Genomic DNA, 23,275 nt, shown 5'->3' with positions numbered 1-23,275 from the left:
TGGAGGCCGGCCGGCCGGCGCACCGCCCGTCGCGTACGCGCGTGCAGAAGCGAAAGGCAAACCAGCCCGCCGGCGCAAGAAGCGACCCTTGGCGGACCACCCTGGCGGCGCGCGCTGTCGATCGTGCCAGGTGCAAGCTGGTGAAACAGCGGGTGAGTCGACAGCGGTGCAGGGGCTGCCGTTCGACGTTCGCGCGGGTGCACGGTGCGGCTCGCGGCTGCGCGCGCTGCGGCCGCCGGCGTGGCTGCCCGCAAGCGGCTAGCCAGGCGCCCGCACTGGCGGACTAGCGCGGTCGCCCGCCCGCCAGCAGCCCTTGTTCTTGCGGCTGCGCGCGCCAATAGGGCTAGCTGCCCGCGCACGGCAGCGGGCCAGCCCGTGCCCGGCGCACGCTCTGTCCACATGCGGCAGGCCGCCGGCGTCTGCGCTGCGGTGGGCTGCAGACACCTGAGACACGTTCATGCGCCAGCACTTGTTGGGTGGGCTGCGAATAGCCTGCCAGCCGCGTCTGCAGGGCACCCACCGCAGCGCGCCCCGTCAGCCCGGCCGCCGCCGGTCGCTTGTGCGGGCCTGCCGTGCGCGCACGCGTGTGTGCTGTCGCCTGCCAACCCGAGCCGCTTGCTGCCGCGTGCCCGCCGCGTGCGCGCTCACGCACGCCATGCGCCCCGCTGCACGCTGCTGCACACCGCGAGACCGCCATGCGTCACGCCGCGCTAGCGCAGTGCCACATGCATGCTGCCTTGTTGGGCCGTCGAGCGCTGCTTTTCTCGGCGGCGTGCAGAAGCCACTAGCTCTCTCAAGCTAGTCTATGTGCATGTACCAGACGCACCTTCATCGCGCTAGCCCCAACGGTCCGCCCTGGCCCTTCCCGCGCGCTTTTGCCTATTCTCTGCCTCCTCCCCTGCTCCAGTCTCTTCTAGGGCGTGCAGGCCATCCGCCCTGGGCGGCCACGGCCGGCAGGGCAATTTAAGCGGGCGTCTAGAGGCCCATAGGCGAGACGAAATACAGGCAAGCGCGGCGGCGCGAACCAAACTGCACAATGCGGAAAGGAGCCGGTAGGGCAACGGGCACGGCCGGTCGGCGTCCCTCGTAGGCGGCGAAATTGGGTGCAAATTGGCCTGTTTGGCGCGGGTACATATATAGCGTCGTATACATTGTTTGATATATATTATTGTCGGCGCCGTCGAAAGAATTTTCTCTACGCCCTTCACGGACCGGACAGAGCACCCGGAAGCCGAGACCGCGGAGAGCAGCGAGCAGCGGAGAGCGGCAAGAGGAGCAGCGCAGCCCGTGGCACCAGCAGCGGACCAGCAGCGGCACCAGCAGGCCTACAGCGGCAGGAGCAGCGGCGGCGCAACGCAGCCGAGGAACCCTCGTCGCCTAGAGTCGGCAGCGCCGCGCCCGTCTCGGACCGCGCCAGACGCCCCGCCCGGCCGCCGTCGACGTCCGGCCGTTCGCCTGCCCCGGCACGCGCTTGTCCACGCGCGCACAGGCAGCCCCGAGCACGCCGGCCACGCGACCGGTGTTCGGCCACGCGCACCCGGCCGTCGGCTACACCTGCCCGAACGCGCGCGCCCCCAGTGCGCAATCGGGCTCGTGCTGCAGATCGGCCACGCCTGCGCGCCTGAGTCGCGCCCCCCGGTGGCCGCCCCGTGCCGTCGGCCGATGGGCCCCAGCCCGTCGCAGCCGTCCCGCAGCCGCGCCCCGACGCCGTCCTACGAGCGCACGCGCCCCGCCATCCGCGCGCCCCGGCGCCCGTGCCAGCCCGGGCACTGCCATTAGAGTTCCGGGCGCACAATGGTTCAGTCGATTATCTCTCAGAACCCTCCGGCGCCGTCGGCCCACGGCCCGCATCTGCCTTCTATTTCGAAAATGGCCGGAGATCCTCCGCCTTTGGGAACGAACCCCACCAGACTTTCTCAGTCATCTTTTGGATCGACTCCGTCGTCGATATCTACCAGCAGTTTCCCGCTTTCCTATCCCTCGCATTTCCAACCTTCCCAGCAACAACCACAGCCGTCACAACAGCGCTCTCCCCAGCAGCAACGCCCCCCGGAACAAGCACAGCTTGCGCAACAAGGCCAGCAGCCGGCGAGTGCCCTACACCCACACCCGCACCACCACGCGCCACAGCAACAAGGAGCACCGGGATCACACGCCCCGTACACGCACCCGCACCAGCCGCACGCGCAGCACCCGCCGCACGCGCAGCACGCACACCCGCACTCGCACCCGCCGCAGACGCACCACGCGGCGCCGAGCCCACACCAGCATCCACCCCAACACCCCCACCCGAGCCACCTGAGCTACTCGTCGTCGCAGTCGTCGCCGGCGGCCTCGCTCAGACAGGAGTACTACCGCAACCCGACCGAGCCGTCGCACCCGCCCGCCATGGCCAACACCGCCGCGCAGCACTCGCTGGGCATGAACCAATCGTCACAGATCTCGCCGCAGCAGTCGCAGCGGTTCAACGTGCACGCGTGGTATGATCAGGCCAGCGCACCGTCGGGCCGCGAGTATTCTAATCCGAGTCATCCTAGGCAAGAACCGGTGGATCACCTGCACAGTAAGTCGCCGCGACGCGCGCCGCTGACCGCAGACGTCTCGCCGCGGGGGTCGGTCGCCTCGATCGGCTCGATGGACTCGATGCAGTACACAGTGTCGCAGCGGCCACCGTCGCCGACGTCGAGTGAGTGGCGCCGGCCGCACAATTGCTGACCCTACAGCGCCGCGCGTCGCGCCGCCGATCCTGTCGTACCCGTACGCGCCGCACCCGAACGCGCCCACGCCCACCAAGGGCTTCCCCTACGCGTTTCCGGACCCGGGCATCATCTCGAGCGGCCAGCAGCACCAGCCCGCGTACACGGCGCAGCGGCAGATGCCGCCGCAGCAGGCCGCGCAGGGCCAGGGCATGTACTACGTGCCCAACTCGTCCCAGCCGTCGATGGGCTACGGCCACAACCCGTCGCGCACGTCGGTCGACAGCTACGACCGGATGAGCTCGCGCAGCATGGACATGGACGCGGACTCGACCGGCATCGGCCCCTACTCGCGCTCGCCCGAGCTGCGCCAGACCCACAAGATCGCCGAGCGCAAGCGGCGGCGCGACATGTCGCTGCTGTACGACGACCTCAAGAAGATCCTGCCGGACGACAAGTCCCTCAAGACCTCCAAGCACGAGGTCCTCGTGCGCACGATCGCCATGATCAAGGACCTCCAGAAGTCCAACCAGATCATGGCCGAGCAGCTCTCGGAACTCAAGCTCAAGGGGCCCATGGACGGCCTCGACGACCAGCGCTCCAAGGAGCACGACCCCGACATGGGCCACCTCAACTGACGCGCCGCCAGCTCCCCCTCTTTTTGATATCTTATGTACGCTTACCTGACGTTCCCCCCGGCGCCGGCCGCGCCTCCCCCTTTCTCATGTCCTGTACGCGATATTCGTTTAGTGGAGTTTTGTTTGTTGGCTTGGTCCTGGTTAAGTGTCTCTATATTGTTATTGCCGCCGGCCCTGCGGCTCCCCTGTCTTTTGTCTGGTCTGTGGTTGCCTAGCTCACTGTTTTCCAGTTTGATATAAATATGTCTACTTCTGTGTACTATATTTTGGCAAATTTGGTTGATATCGTCTCTTGCGAATGTTCTGCTCGCGGCCGCGCGCCCGGCCTGTTATATTATTCCAAAAGCATTTAATACATCGTCTACTGCGCCTGAACCATGTGCGCGCCGCGCGCCGCACGCTGCGCGGCGCTCAGGGGCTGCGTCACGTGGAGTTACCCGGTCCCCCAGGCCGGGTCACCGCGCAAATCCTCACCGTCGGGCCTCGTCCTCCAGCTCCAACAGACACGATGACTACAGGACTCGCCGTGCGTCTGGGCGCGCGCGCGGCCGGCGCAGCCGGCCGTGTGGGCGCGTCCGGCTGGACCCCATGCGCGGGCCGGCTGGCGCCCGCGTCCGCCGCCGCCACCATCCGCCCGCTGCCGCTGGCCGCGCTCTGGCTGCACACGGGCGCCACGCGCGCGACCGCGGACGCCGCCGCCGGCCGGCTGCTGCTGCTGGCGGCCGCCCGCGGTCGCCCGGGCTCGCTCCCGGCGGGCACGCGCTCCATCAAGACATCCACCGTCGACTGGGAGCCGATTGAGACCCAGCGCGAGAAGCCCAGCGCAGCCCGCAAGGTGTACATGGGCCTGCTCTGTAAGTCCCCGGCCGAGCACCGCTGACGCCAGTCCTCATGCCCGTGATCTCGCTCGGGCTCGGCCTATGGCAGATCCAGCGGCTCAAGTGGAAGACCGACCTGATTGCCGAGTACGAGTCGCGGCTGGTGCTGCCGCCGCTGCCGATGCCGCCGCTCGTCAACCCGGACGTGGTCAAGGACTTCCAGTACCGGCGCGTGACGGCGACGGGCAAGTTCCGGCACGACCTCGAGATGCTGATCGGCCCGCGCTCGCTCGAGGGCGAGGACGGGTACCAGGTCGTGACGCCGCTGGAGCGCGAGAACGGCAGCACGCTGCTCGTCAACCGCGGGTGGATCGCCAAGAAGGTCGCCGAGAAGACCAAGCGGATCGAGGGCCTGGTAAGTGCGCGCGGGGCGCCGCTGACCGCAGCCGCTGGACGAGGTCACGGTCGAGGGCATCCTGCGGATCCCGGCCGGCCGCCACACGTTCTCGCCGGACAACGAGGTCGACAAGGGCCTGTTTTTCTACGTCGACCTGGACCAGATGGCGGCCAAGTCAGGCGCGCAGCCGGTCATGATCGAGCAGTTCTTTGAGTACGCCGACTCGGACGTGCTGGCGTCGTGGCAGGAGCTGGTGCGGCTGGGCATCCCGATCGGCCGCGACATGAAGGTCAACATCCGGAACAACCACGGGCAGTACATCGTGACCTGGTTCGGCGTGAGCCTGGTGACGGCGATCATGCTGGTGGTGCTGCGCCGGCGACCGGCGTCGGAGGGCATGCTGAAGCAGCGCCACATGCGGCGGTACATGTAGCGCCACATGCGCCGCACGGCGTGCGGCTTCGGCCGTGCGGCTCGTGCGGCTCAGCGGTGCGGCCGTCCGTGCGCCGCACGGCGCGCCGCGCGGCGTGCGGCTCGGCCGCGTGTATATAGTAATCCAATGCCCCAAGCGCCGCAGACGGCCTCACACGCCACGCGGCCCGGCCCGCGCAGTGCCGCACGGCACGGCCCCGCGGCGGCGGCCTCGTCGGCCGCGCCCGCTGGCGTCGCCGCGGCCCGCCTCCGCCGCGTGCGGCGCGCGCTTTGACAACCTAACCACCAAATTTTGCATCACGGCCCAGCCCAGAAACCCAACCGACCAGATCATCAGGTCCCGTCCACCACGCATTCAGTCCGGCACAGTCCGGCCACGGACGACATCAATCGAGAGCCGTTGGGCGAGGGCCTAGCCGCGGCAGCGGGCGGCGGTGGGATTTCGAGCCGCAGAGGATCCAGGCATCCAAGCGACCAAGCAGCAGCCAGGGCCATGTTCCAGACCGCACAGGCGCAAAGCGGGGCCGTCGCCGGCGGGTTCCGGCGGCGCAGCTCGCGGCGGCCCGGGCCGGCGGCGGCCGTCGCCAGCGCGCGCAAGCCCAAGGACGCGTGGGACGCGCAGAACCAGGCCAAAATGGCCGCCCTGGTCGCCGGGTGGACCGGCGACGAGCAGGAGCTCTACCAGAAGGTGGGTGGCGGGCGAGCGCGCTGACGGCAGCTCAACCAGCTGCGCGACGCCGAGCGCGCGCAGATGGAGAAGCGCGGGCTGGTGGACAAGCAGGACGTGCGCAAGCGGCTCGACGACGCGATCGTCTTCACGGGGTCGTGCATGGACATGTGTCCGGTGTTTGAGCGCGTGCGGCGGCAGTACGAGAACAACGTGGCGTCGTACGAGCGCGACGGCTCCGGGCGGATCGCGGCCGGGCTGGCGGTCAAGGCGTTCTCGCGGCCGGCGGCCGGGCAGCCGCCGCCGCTGCCGTCGGACGTGCGGCCGCCGGGCGTGCTGCAGGCCACGCTGTCGTACCTGGTGGACCACATCCTGCCCAAGCTGCCCGAGGCGCACACGTTCCTGTGGGACCGCACGCGGTCGGTGCGGCAGGACTTCACGTACCAGAACTACTTTGGCCCGGAGGCCGTGGACTGCAACGAGCGCATCGTGCGCGTGCACATCGTCACGCTGCACGTGCTGGCCGGGTCGGACCTGCAGTACAGCCGGCAGCAGGAGCTCGAGCAGCTCAACAAGGCGCTGCAGACGCTGTCCGAGGTCTACGCGGACGTGCGCAAGAAGGGCGGCCAGAGCCCGAACGAGGCCGAGTTCCAGGCCTACCGGCTGCTGAGCCACCTGCGCGACGCGGACCTCGAGCGCCAGATCCAGACGCTGCCGCGGCACGTCTTCCTGGACCCGCAGGTCCAGCTGGCGCTGGAGCTGCGCGCGCTGGCCCAGCAGAACAACGTGGTCGAGCGCGGCTACGTCAACACCGAGAACGCGCCCAACATGTTTGCGCGCTTCTTCCGCCTGGTGGCCGACGCGCGCGTGCCGTTTCTGTTTGCGGCCCTGCTGGAGACGCACTTCAACGACATCCGCATGTGGGCGCTGCGGTCCATGTCCGCGGGCTACCACCGCCGCGGCAAGCCGTACGTGGCCGCCCAGCTGTACCCGATGCTGGGCTGCGACGACGAGGCCGAGCTGCTGGAGCTGTGCCGGTACTGGCAGGTGGCTGTGAAGGAGTCCGACGGCGCCATGTGCGTGGACGTGACCAGCTTCAGCGTGCAGAGCGCGCAGGCCAAGCCGCCCGTGCGCCAGGCCTTTTCGCGGACGCTGGTGGACGCCAAGCGCGGCGACGTGCCGGTCCAGGACCTGGTCAACGGCAACAACCTGGCCGTGTACCCGCAGAACGCGAACGACTTTGCGCACACCATGGAGGGCCTGTTTCCGATGCCGAAGGACGCGGCCGAGGCGGCGGCGGCGCGGGCGCGCGCGCTGGCGGCGCGGCCGGCGCGGCGGTCGGTGGCGCCCGCGCCGCCGCCGGCGTTCTCGTTCGGCAAGGCTGCCGGCGCGGCCGACTCTCCGGCCAGACCCGCGTTTGGCAAGGCCGAGCCCAGGAACGGCTCGCCGTTTGGCAGGCCGCAGTCGGCGTTTGGCACGCCGGCGGCGTCGCCGTTCGGCACCCGGTCCGAGTCGCCGTTCGGCAAGCCGCCGGCGGCGTCGCCGTTCGGGTCGCCGGGGCAGACGCCGGTGCCGGCGTCGGCGCCGACGTCGTTTGCGCCGGCGTCGGCGCCGACGTCGTTTGCGCCGGCGTCGTTTGCGCCGCTGCCGACAGCGCCGTCGTTCGCGCCGGCGTTCTCGTCGCCACCGGCGTTTTCCTCGGCGCCTGCGTTCGCCTCGGCACCGACCTTCTCCGCTGCCGCGGCGTCCTCGGCGCCAGCGGTCCCGTCGGCACCGGCCAAGGCGGCCGTCGCGCCCGCGCGGGCGGCCAAGTCCGGCCCGCCGGCCACGGCCGCGCCCGCCCGTCCGCCCACGCCGCCCAACCCGCTGGCCGTCCACAAGGACGCCGTCGCCACGGCCGAGGCCGACCACCTGGTGCGCACTTTTGCGCGGCTCTGTGCGCGATCGGCCGCCCAGGCCGCCTACGACACCGAAGTCGCTCGGCGGGCAGCGCGCGCCGCCGCCGTCGACGCAGTCGCCCGGGCCGTGCTCGCGGACCTCGTGCGAGCCCAGCTGCGGCCGTCGGCCCTCGACGCGCTCGCGGCCGAGACCCACCGCCGCAGCGTCCTCCGGGCAGCGTGCCGGCAGGTCGCCGCCGTCGCCGCGCGCTGCTTCCGCGACCACGAGCGGCGCGAGCGGCGGCGCGAGCAGTTCCTCGAGGCGTCCAAGCTCCTCGGCCGGCCGGCAAAGAAGCAGCGGCGGGTGTCGCGGCCGCGCGAGGACTTCCTGACCGAGACCGAGCGGCTCGAGGCCGTCGACCGCGACCGCGCCGCCGCCGAGGCGCTCTGGCACCCGGTCGACCTCGCGCAGGTGTTTGTGCCGGCCGTCGAGCGCACGTTCGCGGCCGCTGGCATGCTCGACGGCATGCTCGACGTGGCCGTGCTCTCGGGCGACTGGGACGCGCCGGCCGGCCTCTGGCTGCGGCGCAAGCTCGGCCTGGAGTGGAACGGCACCACGTTTGCGCACACCATCGAGCGCCCGACGCTGACGGTCACGTTCGCGGCCATGGAGACCGCCGTCGAGACGTACGAGAACGTGGGCGCGCTCGTGTTTGAGTGCGGGCTCACGGACCCGGCCGCGGACGTGCGCGCCAAGCTCGAGCACGACCGCGGCGCCCTGCGCGCGGCCGTCCTGCGGCTGCTGCGCAACTCGTCCTACAAGCTCTCGCTGCTCATTGTCTACTGGGCCGCGGACGGCGTCGACACGCAGGAGCTCTCGCGCGTGCTCCAGCTGGACACGTACTCGAGCGCGCACTTCCGCAACCTGCTCCAGACCATCGTTGTCGTGTCTGTGTCGGCCGTCGCGGACGGCTCGCTGGCGTCGGCGCTGGGCGTGGTGGCCGACGCGGTCACGTACGGCCGCAAGCAGACGCGGCCGCGCGTGCGCAAGCGCCGGCTGCCGCCGGACCGCGGCGTGGACGCGCTGGGGATGTCTGTGGGCTGGGGCCGGCTGTAGCGCGCCGCACGGCGTGCGGCGCGCCGGCGGCGGCTCGCGGCGCCACCCGGCGGCTATATGCAGCCACAAATCAGAGCCGGGCCGGCACGGCCCGTGCGGTTATATGCGGCTATATGCTTTTGCGCGCTCCAGCAGCGCCGCCCGCAGGGCCACCCTCGACGGAGTCGCCGCCGGAGGCTCACGGGACGCGGATAGCCGCTGCGGCGCGGCACGAGCCTCCGGCGGCGACTCCGTCGAGGGTGGCCCTGCGGGCGGCGCTGCTGGAACTCCGCAGGGCGCGCAGCGGCTATATGCCTGTACAGCCTCCGGCGGCGACTCCGTCGAGGGTGGCCTGCCGGCCGCAGCACCGCTGGAGCTCCCGCAGGGCCACCCCCGACGGAGTCGCCGCCGGAGGCTCGTGCCGCCCGCAGTGGCTATATGCGTTCCGTGAGCCTCCGGCCGCAGCACCGCTGGAGCGCCCGCAGGGCCACCCCCGACGGAGTCGCCGCCGGAGGCTCGTCCATGCTGCAGCGGCTATCCGCGCGCGCCGTGCCGCAGCGCGGCTATATGCGGCTATATGCGCTTGCGGCTACATGCGCCTGCGGCTACATGCGGCTATATGCCAGCCGCACGCCGTGCGGCGCGGCCTTCTGTACCATAATGCATCCATCGTGGCGACGCGAGCCACTAGCGCAGCGGGTCGTGATGCACGCTGAAAAAACCTCGCCAGACTCAGGCTTTCCCACGCCAGCACGAGACCGCACCACAGCGATCCGTGGACGAGCAAGCCGTGCGGACCAGGCCAGTCGTCTCTGTCGGTTGATTGATTTCGCAGGCTGCCAGGGTGGCGGACGCGCTTCGATCGCTCGAATAATACGATCGCGGCCATGAGCTCCGAGCCCGCGTTCAAGCGGCAGCGCACCGACACCGACGGCAGCGACGCCGACGGGTACGGATCGGTCGGATCGGGCGGCAGCGCGGCCGCGGGCGGATCGGGCCACAAGCTGCCGATGCGCGCGCGCGCGGACGAGCCGGTGCTGCAGGTGCCGGCGTCGTCGCCGAGCGCACCCGCGGACGCGCGCTGGCGGCGGCCGGAGCCGACGCCGCGGACGCAGTTTGTGGCCAAGGCGGCCGGCCAGCACCCGCTGCTGTTTGGGCGGCCGGCCAAGGGCGCGGAGGCGGGCGCGACGACGCCGACGTCGTCGTTTAGCGGCGACGCGAGCATGCGCAGTTTTCTGCAGAAGTTTGCCAACCGGATCGATCCGCTGTCGGACTCGAGCCGGAGCCCGAGCCCGGGGGTGGGCGGGGCGGGCGCCGGGGCCGCGGGCGCGGGCGCGGGCGCGGGCGCGAACGGCGGCGCCGGCCAGGCCCGCCGCCGGCTCGTCCAGCGCCAGCCCGCGCCCGCGCGGCCGGTGGCCGTCGTCGACGTCGACACGCCCGACCGCGCCGCGGCCGACGCCAAGACCGTGGACCGGCTGCGCAGCGTCTTCCCGACGTACTCGGACGCGCGGCTGCACGCGGCCGTGCGGCTCAAGCACACGTTCGAGGACGCGGCCGACTGGCTGTCGCAGGACGACGAGCTCACGGCAGTGGACCTCAACTCGCCGCGGTACACGGCCCGCGGCGCGGGGTCGTCGCCGCCCACGGTGACGCATGTGACGTCGAAGCGCGACATCACGCGGCCCGCGCGCTCGATCCTCGAGAAGTTCAGCGCCACGCCGGCCAAGGGCGGCGACGACGGCGACGACGTGATCGTGGTGGCCGCGCCGGCCGCCGCGCCGCGCCGGCGGCTGGTCAAGGCCCGGCGGCCCGGCGACAGCGACTCGGAGGAGGTCGCGGCCGACAACGACAGCGACTCGGACGCCAGCGCCGAGTCCAGCGACGACGGCGCCGCGCTCGAGGCGCAGCTGCTGACGCTGCTCAACACGGCCGCCGCCGAGGTGGTGGCGGACGTGGCCGGGTGCGCGCTCGACTTCGCCGAGACCGTCGTCGCCGGCCGGCCCTACGCCGACCTGGACGCCGTGCGCGAGCTGACGGCCGCCGACGACGCCGCCGAGAAGAAGGCCGGCAGCCGCGCGCGCCGCGCGCGCAAGCCCGCCGGCACCAAGGCCGTCGAGGCCGCGCTGACCACGCTCGGCGGCTACGAGGCCGTGGACTCGCTCATCCAGAAGTGCGAGCAGCTCGGCGCGGTCGTCTCGGACGCGATCGCCAAGTGGGGCATCGACGTGCGCGGGCAGACCGGCGACGGCGAGCTCGAGCTCGTCGACGTCGGCGACGACGAGGACGCCCGGCAGACCAAGGGCGGCTACTTCGCCCGGCAGCCCGCGCTGCTGACGCCGGGCGTGCAGCTCAAGGACTACCAGCAGGTCGGCATCAACTGGCTGTCGCTGCTGTACAAGAAGAAGCTGTCGTGCATCCTGGCGGACGAGATGGGCCTGGGCAAGACGTGCCAGGTCGTGTCGTTCCTGGCGCACCTCAAGGAGATCGGCCACGGCGGGCCGCACCTGGTCGTCGTGCCGTCGTCCACGCTCGAGAACTGGCTGCGCGAGTTCAAGACGTTCTGCGCGTCGTTCGTCGTCGAGCCGTACTACGGCTCGCAGCAGGACCGGCACGAGATCCGGGCCCGGCTCGGCCGCAAGGACGCCGCGTTCGACGTGCTCGTGACGACCTACAACCTGGCGTGCGGGTCCGCGCTCGACTGCGGCTTCCTGCGGTCGCTGCGGTTCAACGCGTGCGTGTACGACGAGGGCCACCTGCTCAAGAACTCCGAGAGCGAGCGCTACGCCAAGCTCATGAAGCTGCGGGCCGAGTTCCGGCTGCTGCTGACGGGCACGCCGCTGCAGAACAACCTGCAGGAGCTGGTCGCGCTGCTGGCGTTCATCCTGCCGCAGCTCTTCAAGGAGCGCAAGGACGACCTCGCGGGCGTGTTCCGCCACCGCGCGCGGACGACCGACCACGAGACCAGCAACGCGCTGCTGTCGCAGCAGCGCATCGCGCGGGCCAAGGCCATGATGACGCCGTTCGTGCTGCGCCGGCGCAAGGACCAGGTGCTCAAGCACCTGCCGCGCAAGACGCACGCGGTCGAGTACTGCGAGCTGCTGCCGGAGCAGCACGCGATCTACGCCGAGGAGCTGGCGGCCTCGCGCCGCAGCATCGCCGCGCGCGAGGCCGGCAAGCAGCTGACCAAGGCCGAGCGCGCTGCGTCCAACATCCTCATGCGGCTGCGCAAGGCCGCCGTGCACCCGCTGCTCTTCCGCCGGCTCTACACGCCGGCCATCCTCCGCCAGATGGCCCGCGACATCATGAAGGAGGACCGCTACGCGGACGCCAACCAGGACTACATCTTCGAGGACATGGAGGTCATGTCCGACTACGAGCTGCACCTGCTCTGCCTCAAGTTCCCGTCCATCGCGCGCCACGCGCTCGCCCACGACGAGTGGATGCGCTCCGGCAAGGTCGACCGCCTCGTCGACCTGCTCGTCCGCCGCAAGCAGCCCGGCGACCGCTTCCTGGTCTTTTCGCAGTTCACGCAGACGCTGGACATCCTCGAGGCCGTGCTCGACACCCTCGGCCTGTCGTTCCTGCGGCTCGACGGCCAGACCTCGGTCGAGGTCCGCCAGGACCTCATCGACAAGTTCTACGACGAGACCGACATCGACGTCTTCCTGCTGTCGACCAAGGCCGGCGGCTTCGGCATCAACCTGGCGTGCGCCAACGTCGTCGTCATCTTCGACATGTCCTTCAACCCGCACGACGACAAGCAGGCCGAGGACCGCGCGCACCGCGTGGGCCAGACGCGCGAGGTCCGCGTCGTGCGGCTCGTCACGCGCGACACCATCGAGGAGGCCATCCTGCAGCTCGCCAACACCAAGCTCGCGCTCGACAAGAGCGTGTCGGACGAGGCCTCGGAGGCGGTCGCGCTCGAGCGCAACGCCGAGCTCGTCGAGAAGATGGTCTTCAGATAGACGCCGCGGCGTGGCCGCGGCCCACCGCCAGCGCGGTTCGCTAAAGTTGCCATGACATAATTCGCCGCCAAGCCGCTAGCACGGCTGGACGTGCATAGAAGGCCGCTACTGCGCCGCTAGCGTAGCTGCGTTCATGCAACCCTAGCGCACGTCTAGGGCGTGCGCTAGCGCGCTTGCTGCGCTTGCCCAGACCCCCAACGAGAACACCGAGGCCTGAGCAGCCCGCGGCCCCGGCCGGCTCCCGGCCGGCTCGCTGCCCTTGGCAGGACCCGGGCACGTGTGCGGGCGCGCGCTGCTCGGCCGCGGCGGCGACGGCTCGGCGGCGACGGCCGTCTGCCGGCGCAGCCGGCCCGAGCCGCACCGCGTGCGGCGCGAGCACGTGCTTATCGCGATTCGCCCCGTTGCCGCCGTGCCGGCGCAAGTCTAGTGCCGCCGCTGACTCGCCCGCGGTCCGGAGCGCGGCCGCCGCCGGCCGCGCGACCTGTCTCGGCCGGCTTAGGTCAGCGTGGCGTCAGCGGCTGATCAGGGTCTCGGGATCTCCGTGAACCGGTGGGCGGTGGGCGCTGCGTACGCTCACGCGCCGCCGTATGTCGCGTCTGCGTGGCCTGCGTCCGGAGAAATGCTCGTTCTGGCCGCCGTTGCGGGCCACTTTCGCCCAACTGCGGCTATATGCCCTACGCGCCGCGCCGCGCGGACGCGACGGGCTACGTGCGCCGCGCGGCCCGGCCGCAGCCGCCCTTGACGGGGCCGCCGCCGGAGGCTCAGGTACGCGATCCTACGGCCGTGTCGCTGCCGAGCGTGGCAGCCCGAAGGGCGACAAGTCGCCGTGGACGGTACCAGGCCATGGATATGTCCGCCCGAGAGACCTTCGGGTTTCGGGCTTGGTCCGGCGCGTGTAGAAGGTCCACGCGAGCCCGAAGATCTGGCCGAGGTGTGTCGGCGCCGAGCGTGCCGCCGAAGTGGCCGCCGAAAGTGTCGCCGCCGAGCTGCCAAGCCTCCGAGGAGCGGCAGTGCCGGTCGATCTTGGGCGTATGCGGCGATGCCGGATCCTCGGATCTCGGCCGACGGCGCGCGAGAATGCGTGGCCGCCGTTGCCGGGCGCTGGCTCGACGCCGTTGCGTCCCGAGTCTGCGTAGCCTGCCGCAAGGACAGCTGGCGGAGCTGCCCGGAGGGCTCGCCTGGAAGTGCAGCGGGCCTCCGGCGGACCTGGTCGAGGTGCCCGCGACGGCGACCTGGTCGAGGTGCCCGCGGCGGCGGGCCCTGCCGGCGCGCCCTCGACGGAAACTCCGCCAAAGGCTTTCGACTGTACTGCGGTTATATGCCCGATCCGCAGTCAGCTTTGGACGGCGCCAAGGGCGCGCTCCCTGGCGGGCCCCGCCAGCCGCCAGCAGAGCGCCGGACCGGATCGCCGGGGCTCGCGCGTTCGCATGTAGCCGCATATAGCCGCATATAGCCGCAACGGGCCCGGCAGGTCGCCGCCGCGCGCGTGTAGCCCTGTAGGCCGCGACGAGCCTCCGCCGGCCACTCCGAGCCAGGCCGCCGCCAGCAGGCGCCCGCCGCCGCCGCAGGGCGCACCCTCGCCGGAGTCGCCGCCGAGCGCCCAGCCATAAGCTACATGCGTGCGTTCGGCGGCGGCCCACACCGAGCCTCCAGCGGCAACTCCGTCGAGCCAGGCCGCCATCCCTCAGGCGTCCACGCCACAGACTGCGCCTCCGACGAGTGCCGCCGCCCTGTCCAGGCCCACGCGGCTATATGGCACGTGGCGCGTGGAAGCTTCAGCCGCAGCTTCAGCCGAGGCACCCCAGCCACGCCATCGACACCGCGGCAGATCACAGCGCCGGCGGGATCTACCGGTCGGGCCGACAGGGTGGCGAGACGTCAGGTGCGTCAACCGGGCAAACCCTGACGTTCGGTTTGGCGCCCGAAGCGGCTTGGACGGAGTCGCCACCGGGTCGAACTACGCATTGGCACCGTCCTAAGCGGTTATCTATCCCGGCCGCAGAGCTGGCGCAGGTGGCAGCCGTGCGGCGGCGGGTGAGTCGCGGCGGGGCGCCGCACGGCGTGCGGCTCGGCGGGCCAGCCGCGCGCATATAGCCGCGGTCGCACGAGACACGCCCGGACATGCCGCTGCGGCTGAGTTCCGCTTGGTAGATGTTTGGTAGGTGTTTGGTAGATGTTTGGTAGGGTTGGGTGCGCCGGGAGGGCCGTGGTCGGCCTGCCGGCCGCGCCCGCCCGTAGACAAGACGGCTGCCGCGGCCGCGCCTGGAGCTCCGGCGGCCTGCGCGCGCGCCTGCCGGCAGCCAGCGGCCCCAAGCAGCCGTCGGCCGGCTCGCGTCCCGTCGGAGCCACCGGCGCGTCGTGCAGAGCCTCCCCGCTCTGCCGGCCGGCGGCCGCCAAAACACGTCGCTGCCCCCCCCAAGCTCGCGCCGCTCGCGTCCAGGCGCGCGCAGGCGACGCGTCCGCACCCCTGCTATCGGCAGACGCAGATCGAGCGCGACCGGACGCGTGGCGCGGGCAGCGCAGGCGCTGGCGCCCGCCAGCTCCCGCGCGGCGCGTGTTTTGGTGAAAATTTGACGAGCCGCTTGACGCTTGATACCCACCCAGCACATTCCGCAGATCGCACGCAGCACGACACAGACAGGGATCGGCACAGATGTCGGTCGTAGGGCAGTTCGGCGGGCAGGGCACGCCGGCGCAGGCCGGCGGCAGCAACGGGCCGTTCGGAACGCCGTTCGGCGATCAAAACACGGGGTTTGGCGGGCCGTCGCCCGGGCGCAACGCGCCGCCGACGCCGTCGTGGGCCAGCGGGCGCGGCGGGGCCGGCGAGCAGCGGCGGATGATTCCGTCGCACCTGACGCACATGCGGTACAAGAACGCGCTGTACACGCCGGAGCGGCCGGCGTCGCTGTCGGCGCAGGCGTACCGGCCATCGAGCCCGTAAGTGAGCGCACGCGCAGGCTGACGACAGATCAACGACAACGGCTAGCAGGTTCGGCGGGCCGTCGTTCGGCACGCCCAAGCCGGGCGGGCGCGGGCCGGCGGCCACGGGCGCGGGCGTGCACGTGGCGGACGACGACCTGCCGCCCACAGAGAGCATGTACGACTCGGCCGCGCCGTTTGCGTTCCAGGTGCCGGCCGCGCCGGCAGAGCGGCGCGAGGAGCGGTGGGCGGACGAGTCGCCGGCCAAGGGCGGCGCGTCGGTGGTCGTGTTCGGGTTCCCGACGTCGGTGACGCCGGTGGTCGTGCGGCACTTTGCGCGGTTCGGGTCGATCCTGGAGCACCTGGCAGCCGGCGGCGACGGCCGCGGCGAGCCGGTGCCGGTCGAGACCGGGCGCAACTGGCTCAAGATCACGTACACGACGGCGGCGGCCGCGTCGCGCGCGCTGGCCGAGAACGGCCGGATCATCGGCGGCTACGCCGTCGGGTGCGTGCCGCACAACGCGTTCACGGCGCCGACGACGCCCGGCCGGCTGCGCGCCGAGGCCATGGACCTCGACGGCTCGCCGCTCTCGCCGGCGATGTACCCGCCGGTGCCGCCCACGCCGCCCACGCCGCGCGAGCTGCCGCCCGGCCGCGTCCTCAACCGCGCCGCGTCCGTGCCCGCCCTCGGCGGCCGCCGGCTCGAGATGAAGCCCAGCGAGGGCATCTTCAAGGAGCGCGAGCGCAAGGGCGGCCTCTCGTCGTCCCAGACGCTGCGCGGCCTGGCCTCGATCCTCTACGGCGACGAGCCGGCGCCCAAGCGCGCGGCCGACGGCGGCGCGCCGCCCGCCAAGCGCGCGCGCCAGGGCTGGCTGGGCTGGACCGGCCGCAAGGCCCAGGAGATCATCTTTGGCTGGGACGACCTGTAGTAAAAGTACACGCGCGGCGACGCCGCGCTTCGATTGTTACATGTGAATCTATGACCCGATGCCGAGCAAAAACCAAACCTCCAACGCGCAATCCTACAATACAATGACATTACACATGATCTATGCCGCTAGACGTGGTGGCAGCCGCGCTCGTGCCGCTTCATGTTGGAGCGCACAGAAAAGGCCTTGCCGCACGCAAAATGGCTGCACACAAACGGCTTCTCGCCCGTATGCGAGTGCGAGTGGATGCGTAGGCTGCTCGGCCGGGAGAACGCGCGGGCGCAGACCGGGCACACGTACCGGTCCTGCTGTGGCGCCGGCGGCTTGGCCTTGGCTGGCGACGGCGGCGACGGCGCGCGCTCGTCCGCGCGGTAGTAGTCGTCGTAGTAGTACTGGCCGCGCGGCGGCGGCGCGGCCATCGGGTGGCCCGGGCTCGGGTGGCCCGGGCTGGGCAGGAGGCGGCCGCCAGCGGCCGCGGGCGGCGCGGCGACCGGCGCCGGCGCCGGCGGCACCGGCGGAAAGTAGCTCGGGCCGGCCGGCGGCGGCGGCGGCAGCGCGCCAACGTTCTGGCGGGCGCTGTCGGCGAGCTGGTCGTGGCGCTCGGCGGTCGCAAAGTCGGCGAGCGTGTGCAGGACCGAGTGGCCCGGATCGGCCAGGAGCTTGGCCGGCGGTGGCAGGCCGGAGAGCGACGTGGGCGCGGTCGAGGTCGAGGCGGTCGCCGGCGACGTGAACGACGAGGCCGGCGAGGCCACGCGCGGCGACGGCGGCGCCCGGCGCGGTCCGTCGAAGATCGTCGCCAGCGACGGCAGCGACGGCGCCGGCCCGGCGCGCAGCCGGTAGGACTCGAGCGACGCCGGCGACGCGGTCCGGGGCGACGGCAGCGGCGGCGCGGCTGAGTAGGAGTAGGAGTACGACGAGCCGGGCAGGCCGGGTCGCGGCGGCCCCGGCGACGGCAGCGGCGCCAGCCGGGGCACGGCCGACTCGGACTGGAACCGCCGGGACAGGCCGGGCAGCAGCAGTGTGCGATCGTCCATGGGTCTGGTGCGGGCCGTGGTCGAGGCGGGGTTGGGCAGGGCGGGTTCGGCCGCGGGCATGGGCCGTCAGGCCTTATATAGCGGCGGCCTCGGCGGCGGCCCGGACGGTGGTGGTGGCGGCGCGGGATCTGCCGTCGACGTGGGCGTTAGCACGGGCCCGGGGGCCGTTGGTAGCGGAGAGGGGGTCGAGGCACGGTCGGGGGCCGAGATTGCAAAACTCCGGTCGGGAAACGGGAAGGATTAATACGAGCGGACGGGCTGCCGCGACCGTAGGCCAGCCTGGCGAACGCAGATAGCCTGGCAGCGAGAGCTTAATTTTAATTTCCAACTCGGTCCTCGGTTGTCTGGGGCGCAGGCCAACGGCCGTGGCCGGCAGCTATATACCGCCACCGCCGGGCGCGGCCCGTGGCCCCGCGGCCGCACGCGAGCCCCGCCGCGTGCCCGCCCACGGGCGCGCGGGCGCGGCGGGCGGGCGCGGCGGCGCGGCGGCGCGGCCGGGGGCCCCCCGGCGATCTACGGTGGCGGCGCACGCACGGCTGGCGCGGCCGGCGGCGGCGAGCGGCCGCGCCCGTGGCGCCGTGGCGCTGCCGCGCAGCCGGCGGTCGACGATCGCCTGGAGTCTGCGGGCGCGGCGCGCGGCAAACCTTGTCGGTAGACACTAAAAAGAGCGAAACCGGGCGGAAATAGTCAAAATGGCGTGGGCGCGGCAGGTCTGATGGCCGCGGAAAGGCTAATCGAGGTTAAGGGTGCTAGAAGTAGGCGGCGTGGGCCAAAAGCGAGTAAAATAAACGGAGATTTACGCACGTTTGGGTTTTGGCAGCTGATTCGATTGGCTTCGGCGTCTGTTCTTTGCACTGAACTAGTATACGCTGGGAAGGACATGCACCCCAGTATACCCAACTCGGAAAGGCGGAGACCGCGGGTTTGGGTACCCGAACGCAAATGCGCCGGCCTGTTTTTGTTGGGAATGTTCACGGACGCCGTCTTGGCTGCCGGTAAAGGTTCTGGAAACAGCAGCTGCGGCTAGCGGGCCCTGCAGCCCCGATAGTGCACTGGCGCGCGGATCCTGCGCCCCCTCGCAGCCGGGCCGGGCCGCCGTCTGACGCGCTCGTTTAGGCAGCAGATGGCGCGGCGAGCCGGGAACCTGGGTGCGCCTGGCCGAAACGGGCTGGATGCCTGCAGGTGCGCTGCAGTCGCGCTGCAGTATGCAGAATTACGTATGTTCGCCCGCCGCCCGCGCATGGCGCCACCGCATTGGGTCCACCGTCCGCGCGCCCTGTGCTCACTCCAGGACAACGGCGGCGCGATTATCGGCCGCAGCCGATCGGCGTCCACGGTGGGCGCGCGGGGCTTGCGTCCGTCCGAGGGCACCGTGCCGGGGGACGCATGGAGGGGGGGCGGGGCACCGCCGGCCTGCCGGCGCGCGGCCCCCCGTAGCCCGCCGGTCCGTCGTGGCGCGGCTAGTGGCCGCCCGGCGCCGCTGCGCCAGCTGCGCCAGCCGCGCTGCGCGGCCGTTCCACACCGCTGTAGCCGCCGCACCACCTTGCCTGCCCGCCACGGCCCCGCTGCTGCGAGCCCTACGTGCGCCCCTCCCCCCACCTACTGGCAAGCGGCACCCTCCGCCGGCTTCGGCGGAACCCCGCTGCCGAGCCCGTGCCGTGTTGGCCGGGTCGGGTGTGTAAAGGCGAGCGACCCCCATGTCGCGTGGAGTAGTGATGACATGATTTTCCCTGATTTTCCTGATTTTCGCTCTGTGATTTTCCCACGCGGCCCATGATGAAATCATTAGAAACCGCCGCGCGCAACGGGACTAGCGGCTTCCCTAGCTCAGACTAGCGCGTTCCACGGAAAACCTTACGCGCGTGGAATCCGGCCTAGTGCGTTCGCCATTAATTTGCTGGCCATATATCCAGCACGCTTGCCCGTTGCAGTAACCTTAGCCTGGTGGGCGTGCGCTGCAGCCGCGGATCAGCGGCTAGTGCCTCTGGGTATCGCTGTCGCGGTCCGGACGCTCCCAACGCGTGGCGGGCCGGCTGACGTGCTGACAGCCCACCGGAATTACCCGGCGCCCATCATCCCGCACTTCCCATGTCTAGGGCTCAACCCTAACACAGTCACACCGTCCGCCGCCGTTCCCGCCCACAACCCACATCACCGCCCGCCGTACCATATACTCTCCGGCCCAACTCTGCCTGCACGCATCATCATTATCATTCATCATCACAATGGTATGTTGCCCCTCCCCCCGGGACACCGCTAACAGTCAGGGAAAAGTTCACGGATCGCTCGCTCGTGCCGGTAAGGTCAAGTCTCAGACCCCCAAGGTCGAGAAGCAGGAGAAGAAGAAGGTCCCCAAGGGCCGCGCCCACAAGCGCATTCTCTACACCCGTACGTGATCCCTCTTTAGCTGTACTGACTCCTCAGGCCGGTTTGTCAACGTCACCCTCACCAACGGCAAGCGCAGAATGAACCCGGCCCCGACGACTGCTTAGACGTCGAACAGATAGATCGTTTATTCATGTATAATCAAAATCTGCTGTGAATTGTTCAAAAAGTTTTCGCCTGTATTGAGGGCCGCCTCGCCTCCCGAACGCTACTGCGATTGCGCAAGGACGACCCAGGAGCCACTCCGCTGTGGCTCCCCGGAAAGGTTGCTGCACAGGCTTGGCGCAGGCTCTGCTGGAGTGCTTTCAGGTCTACATCGCCGACCGACTCCACTCAGCGCCAAATCGACTGGATGCCGCGTCGAGCCCGTTGCCTGCGCTCTCCAACGCTCTCCAGCACTCCACGTAGTCGTGCTCGCTCGCCTTGTTGTATGCCCGCTCGTAGCTCTCTTGCCGGCTGTGCCTGGCGGTGACCGCCACACTGGTGCGCCATCAGTGGCTTAGCCGCGCGCTACCTCGCCGCACGCGCTGCGGCGCGCTCTTCCCGGCCGCGTCCCTTCCCCGACCGCATGGCCTCCATCCTGGCGCCCGCGACCGTCTCCGGCACCCTCTCCCCCGCCGACACTCGCGAGATCGAGTCCATCCTCGGCCGCATCGCGGCCAAGCACTCTGTCCGCGGTGTGCTCGTCCTCGATCGCGCCTCTGGGGCCGTCCTCAGATCAACCCTCGCGCCCCCCCAGAGCCCTTCCAAGACCGCGGTCGACGACGACCTCACCCGGCGATACGCCCGCAGCTGCGTCCAGCTCGTGTCGGCATCGGCCACCATCGCCTCGGACCTCTTTGCGGACGACGAGGTTCGGCTTCTGCGGCTGCGCACGCGCGACCACGAGCTCCTGGTCGTGCCCGACACGCGCTTCATCCTCGCCGTCGTCCAGGACATGGCTTAGGCCAAGCTCTGGACCTACAGACATTGTCAGGGACTACCCGCTTGTATTATCTATTCACATGTCTTGACCACCGCCAGTCGCCCGTACGTCTCGCCCGAGTCTCGGACTATGCAGTATCTGTCGCCGAGCATGCGCAGCCGCCGGGCCCGCGCGTACAGCACGCTGGCCGTCGCGCCGCCCTGTCCGTTCTGCAGATTGAAACCGGCAGTTGTAGCAAAGCCGACGAGGTATTCCTTCGACGGACACGGCGGATACTCGGCCCGCCCGGGGACGATCTTGCGGTCTCTTTGCAGCGCCATCCACTGTTCGTGGGCGTCCGGAGGAATCGCATAGACGCGAGCTGCGGGGCCCGGCGCGCCGCGCGAGATGACGACCAGCTGCACTGTCAGCAGGCCGTCGTGGACGCCGCGGGTGCCGCTGGCCAGGGCCTCCACCTGGACCTTGTCTTCGTCGTCGACGGACCCGCGTAGCAGAGACCAGTCGCATGCAAACGGGTCGCCGAGCTCGCCCTCGCCGTCGGCTGCCGCCAGCCGCACGCGCTCATAGTTTGTGCGCTTGCTTGGCGGCCGCCGTTCCCAGTACAGCCGACGCGCCGCCGTCTGCTCGGCATTTGCAGCCGCACCGGCCGGCGTTGCCGGAAAGTCGTCCGGGAAGTACGCCCGGCCGCGCTCGGCCATGATCTGCCGGTACTGGTTGAGGCCGCCAAACATGTTTTGGCCGCCGACGGCCAGCCGGCTGTAGAAGTGCCGCACCCACTGCCAGGGCAAAACCATCGTCAGCCCACCCGACCGCTGTCGGTAGACCAGGCCAGGCACCAGGACGTCGTCGGCATAGTACGTTGTGCCGTTCGCCCCCGCCACAGCTGCTGTTGCGTCCGGACGGCCGCCAAATCGGCGGCCGACCAAACTGGCTGCGGCAGCCTGACGAACCGGCCGTACACTGCGTCCACGCGCCGAAAACACGCTTGCAGTTCGCGCTGCAATAGCCTCTCGGCCCGCGTCGTCCAAGGGCTGTGTCTGCAGGCTGCCGCCGCCCGACCGCGCCTTGGGCCGGCGCCAGCTGACCGAAGGGTACGTCCGAGGATCGTAAAACATGTACTGCCAGGCCATGCCGATATGCAGATGCGCGGGCCCGTCGGCGGCGAGCTCAGGAGCCATGGCCACAGCTTTGCGGAGCGCAGCCTCGGGATCGGGGCCGAACAGCTCGATCGAGCCCAGCGCGAACCGGCAGTCGTGGACGGTAACGTCCGCAGGACCGGCCAGCTCCATCAGCCGGTCCCAGACATCATCAAACATGGCTGCGTGCACGCGCACGAGCACCTGGCGCGTCCCGGCGTCTTCCAACAGTCGCTCGGGCTGCCAAAACACCGTCAGAGGTCCGAGCAGGCCGCCATTGGCGGCCAGAGCGCTGCCCTCAAACACACGCGTTCCCGGGGTGTAGGCCCCCCGACCAGCCGCGCCTCCCGACAGCTGGTTGACGACCAGCGCACAGGCCGCTGCCGGGCCGGCCAGCACGAGGTTGGCCACGTATGTTGTGTCAAACACCACCGCGTTTTCGTTGCGGTTGCGGGTGTGCGCCTGAGTGCGATGGGTCGGCCGGAAACACTTTTCGTTTGGATGGTCGACCACAGAATAGCCCCAGTGCGTGCTCAGATGGGCCCGCTTGGCGTTCCAGAGATGGGTCGGTAGCCAAATCTTGTCGCGCTGGCGGGCGCGGAACTTGCGGTCGCGCACGACGTACACCGCCCGCTCGTTGACGCCGACCGGAAGATACATTCGACGGGCAGTGACGACGAGCGCGTTGGTCGTGTCAGGCCGGGTGCGTTTCGCGGCGCGCCGCTCAGCATAGAGCCGCAGCCGGTACGCGGTCTGCTTGCGCTGCGTGAGCTTGGTCACTCGCTGGCGGGGCTTGACCCGCGTCTCTTCGCCGTTTCGCCTGCGGGCGTTTTCTTGCTCGAGCGCGCGCGCCAGGAATCGTGCCGGCAGCCGCTTGAGATGATGACTGGCGGCACGCCGCCGCAGCGACCGCGGCACAGCCTGGAACGCCTGCTGCTTCTGGTTGTCGCGGCCGGCCTTGAGCGCCCGCAGCATTTGCTGAGTCTCGAACGCGCGGGCGGCGACATAATGGCCGACGTCGAGCTGGCCGTCCTTGAGTGCAGTCTCGCTGCTCTGCGTGGCAATGTAGCGTGCGTCTAGACGACGGGCAGTGCGCGCTGGACGGTGCTGGCCGCCCGATCCGGCCGTTCGTGGTCCTTTCGACGGCCGGTCTGGAGCCGCGTTTTCAGACTTTCGCTTGCGCGATCCGGCAGCCCGCGACGCGGCAGCCTGGTCAGACGCTCGGGGGGCTCCGACGGCAGCGCCACCGGTGTGTCCGCCCGGTCTGTGGGACATTGCGGCGTACCGAGAGCAAAAGAGACGTCGGAGCGGTCAGGGCGCGGCGGCGCGAAAAACCGTGCAGCCCGGGTAACGGGTCGCGA

The 23,275-nt window shown here is 70.5% G+C and overlaps 8 protein-coding genes across 8 annotated transcripts; 6 read left to right on the top strand and 2 right to left on the bottom strand.

The window, feature by feature from the left end:
• Window positions 1–1,673: 1,673 nt before the first annotated feature.
• On the top strand, window positions 1,674–3,808 carry V1510DRAFT_128702 (uncharacterized protein). Its single transcript, XM_066930300.1, has 3 exons — window positions 1,674–2,563; window positions 2,597–2,686; window positions 2,724–3,808. Exons 1-3 carry the CDS (start codon window positions 1,795–1,797, stop codon window positions 3,332–3,334), a joined length of 1,470 nt encoding a protein of 489 aa, XP_066788943.1. The 5' UTR covers window positions 1,674–1,794; the 3' UTR covers window positions 3,335–3,808.
• Window positions 3,809–3,840: 32 nt separating this feature from the next.
• V1510DRAFT_417182 (SURF1 family-domain-containing protein) lies at window positions 3,841–5,134 on the top strand. The gene is made up of 2 exons (XM_066933905.1): window positions 3,841–4,567; window positions 4,599–5,134. The coding sequence occupies exons 1-2, from the start codon at window positions 4,226–4,228 to the stop codon at window positions 4,980–4,982; spliced, it is 726 nt and encodes a 241-aa protein (XP_066788942.1). The 5' UTR covers window positions 3,841–4,225; the 3' UTR covers window positions 4,983–5,134.
• Window positions 5,135–5,265: 131 nt separating this feature from the next.
• Window positions 5,266–7,199, top strand: V1510DRAFT_378482 (SAC3/GANP/Nin1/mts3/eIF-3 p25 family-domain-containing protein; the record flags this gene model as incomplete). Its single annotated transcript, XM_066931602.1, has 3 exons — window positions 5,266–5,669; window positions 5,700–6,931; window positions 7,003–7,199. Coding segments are annotated over exons 1-3 (1,623 nt in total), but the record flags the coding sequence as incomplete, so codon positions are not given.
• Window positions 7,200–15,083: 7,884 nt separating this feature from the next.
• Window positions 15,084–16,552, top strand: V1510DRAFT_417173 (Nup53/35/40-type RNA recognition motif-domain-containing protein). The gene is made up of 2 exons (XM_066933904.1): window positions 15,084–15,523; window positions 15,555–16,552. The coding sequence occupies exons 1-2, from the start codon at window positions 15,240–15,242 to the stop codon at window positions 16,432–16,434; spliced, it is 1,164 nt and encodes a 387-aa protein (XP_066788940.1). The 5' UTR covers window positions 15,084–15,239; the 3' UTR covers window positions 16,435–16,552.
• V1510DRAFT_417172 (uncharacterized protein) lies at window positions 16,178–17,021 on the bottom strand. Its single transcript, XM_066933903.1, has one exon. It carries the CDS (start codon window positions 16,851–16,853, stop codon window positions 16,563–16,565), a length of 291 nt encoding a protein of 96 aa, XP_066788939.1. The 5' UTR covers window positions 16,854–17,021; the 3' UTR covers window positions 16,178–16,562.
• Window positions 17,022–19,583: 2,562 nt separating this feature from the next.
• On the top strand, window positions 19,584–20,285 carry V1510DRAFT_417168 (40S ribosomal protein eS30). Its single transcript, XM_066933902.1, has 3 exons — window positions 19,584–19,696; window positions 19,736–19,856; window positions 19,893–20,285. The coding sequence occupies exons 1-3, from the start codon at window positions 19,694–19,696 to the stop codon at window positions 19,958–19,960; spliced, it is 192 nt and encodes a 63-aa protein (XP_066788938.1). The 5' UTR covers window positions 19,584–19,693; the 3' UTR covers window positions 19,961–20,285.
• Window positions 20,286–20,338: 53 nt separating this feature from the next.
• Window positions 20,339–20,875, top strand: V1510DRAFT_417165 (uncharacterized protein). Its single transcript, XM_066933900.1, has one exon. The coding sequence runs from the start codon at window positions 20,422–20,424 to the stop codon at window positions 20,797–20,799; it is 378 nt and encodes a 125-aa protein (XP_066788937.1). The 5' UTR covers window positions 20,339–20,421; the 3' UTR covers window positions 20,800–20,875.
• V1510DRAFT_417166 (ribonucleases P/MRP protein subunit POP1-domain-containing protein) lies at window positions 20,703–23,251 on the bottom strand. Its single transcript, XM_066933901.1, has one exon. The coding sequence runs from the start codon at window positions 23,187–23,189 to the stop codon at window positions 20,850–20,852; it is 2,340 nt and encodes a 779-aa protein (XP_066788936.1). The 5' UTR covers window positions 23,190–23,251; the 3' UTR covers window positions 20,703–20,849.
• Window positions 23,252–23,275: the final 24 nt, after the last annotated feature.

This window comes from Dipodascopsis tothii, assembly GCF_038497935.1.
Source record: "Dipodascopsis tothii strain CBS 759.85 unplaced genomic scaffold V1510scaffold_15, whole genome shotgun sequence".
Taxonomy (NCBI): Eukaryota; Fungi; Ascomycota; class Lipomycetes; order Lipomycetales; family Lipomycetaceae; genus Neoaidaea; species Neoaidaea tothii.
This window is presented reverse-complemented; position numbering and strand designations above follow the sequence as displayed.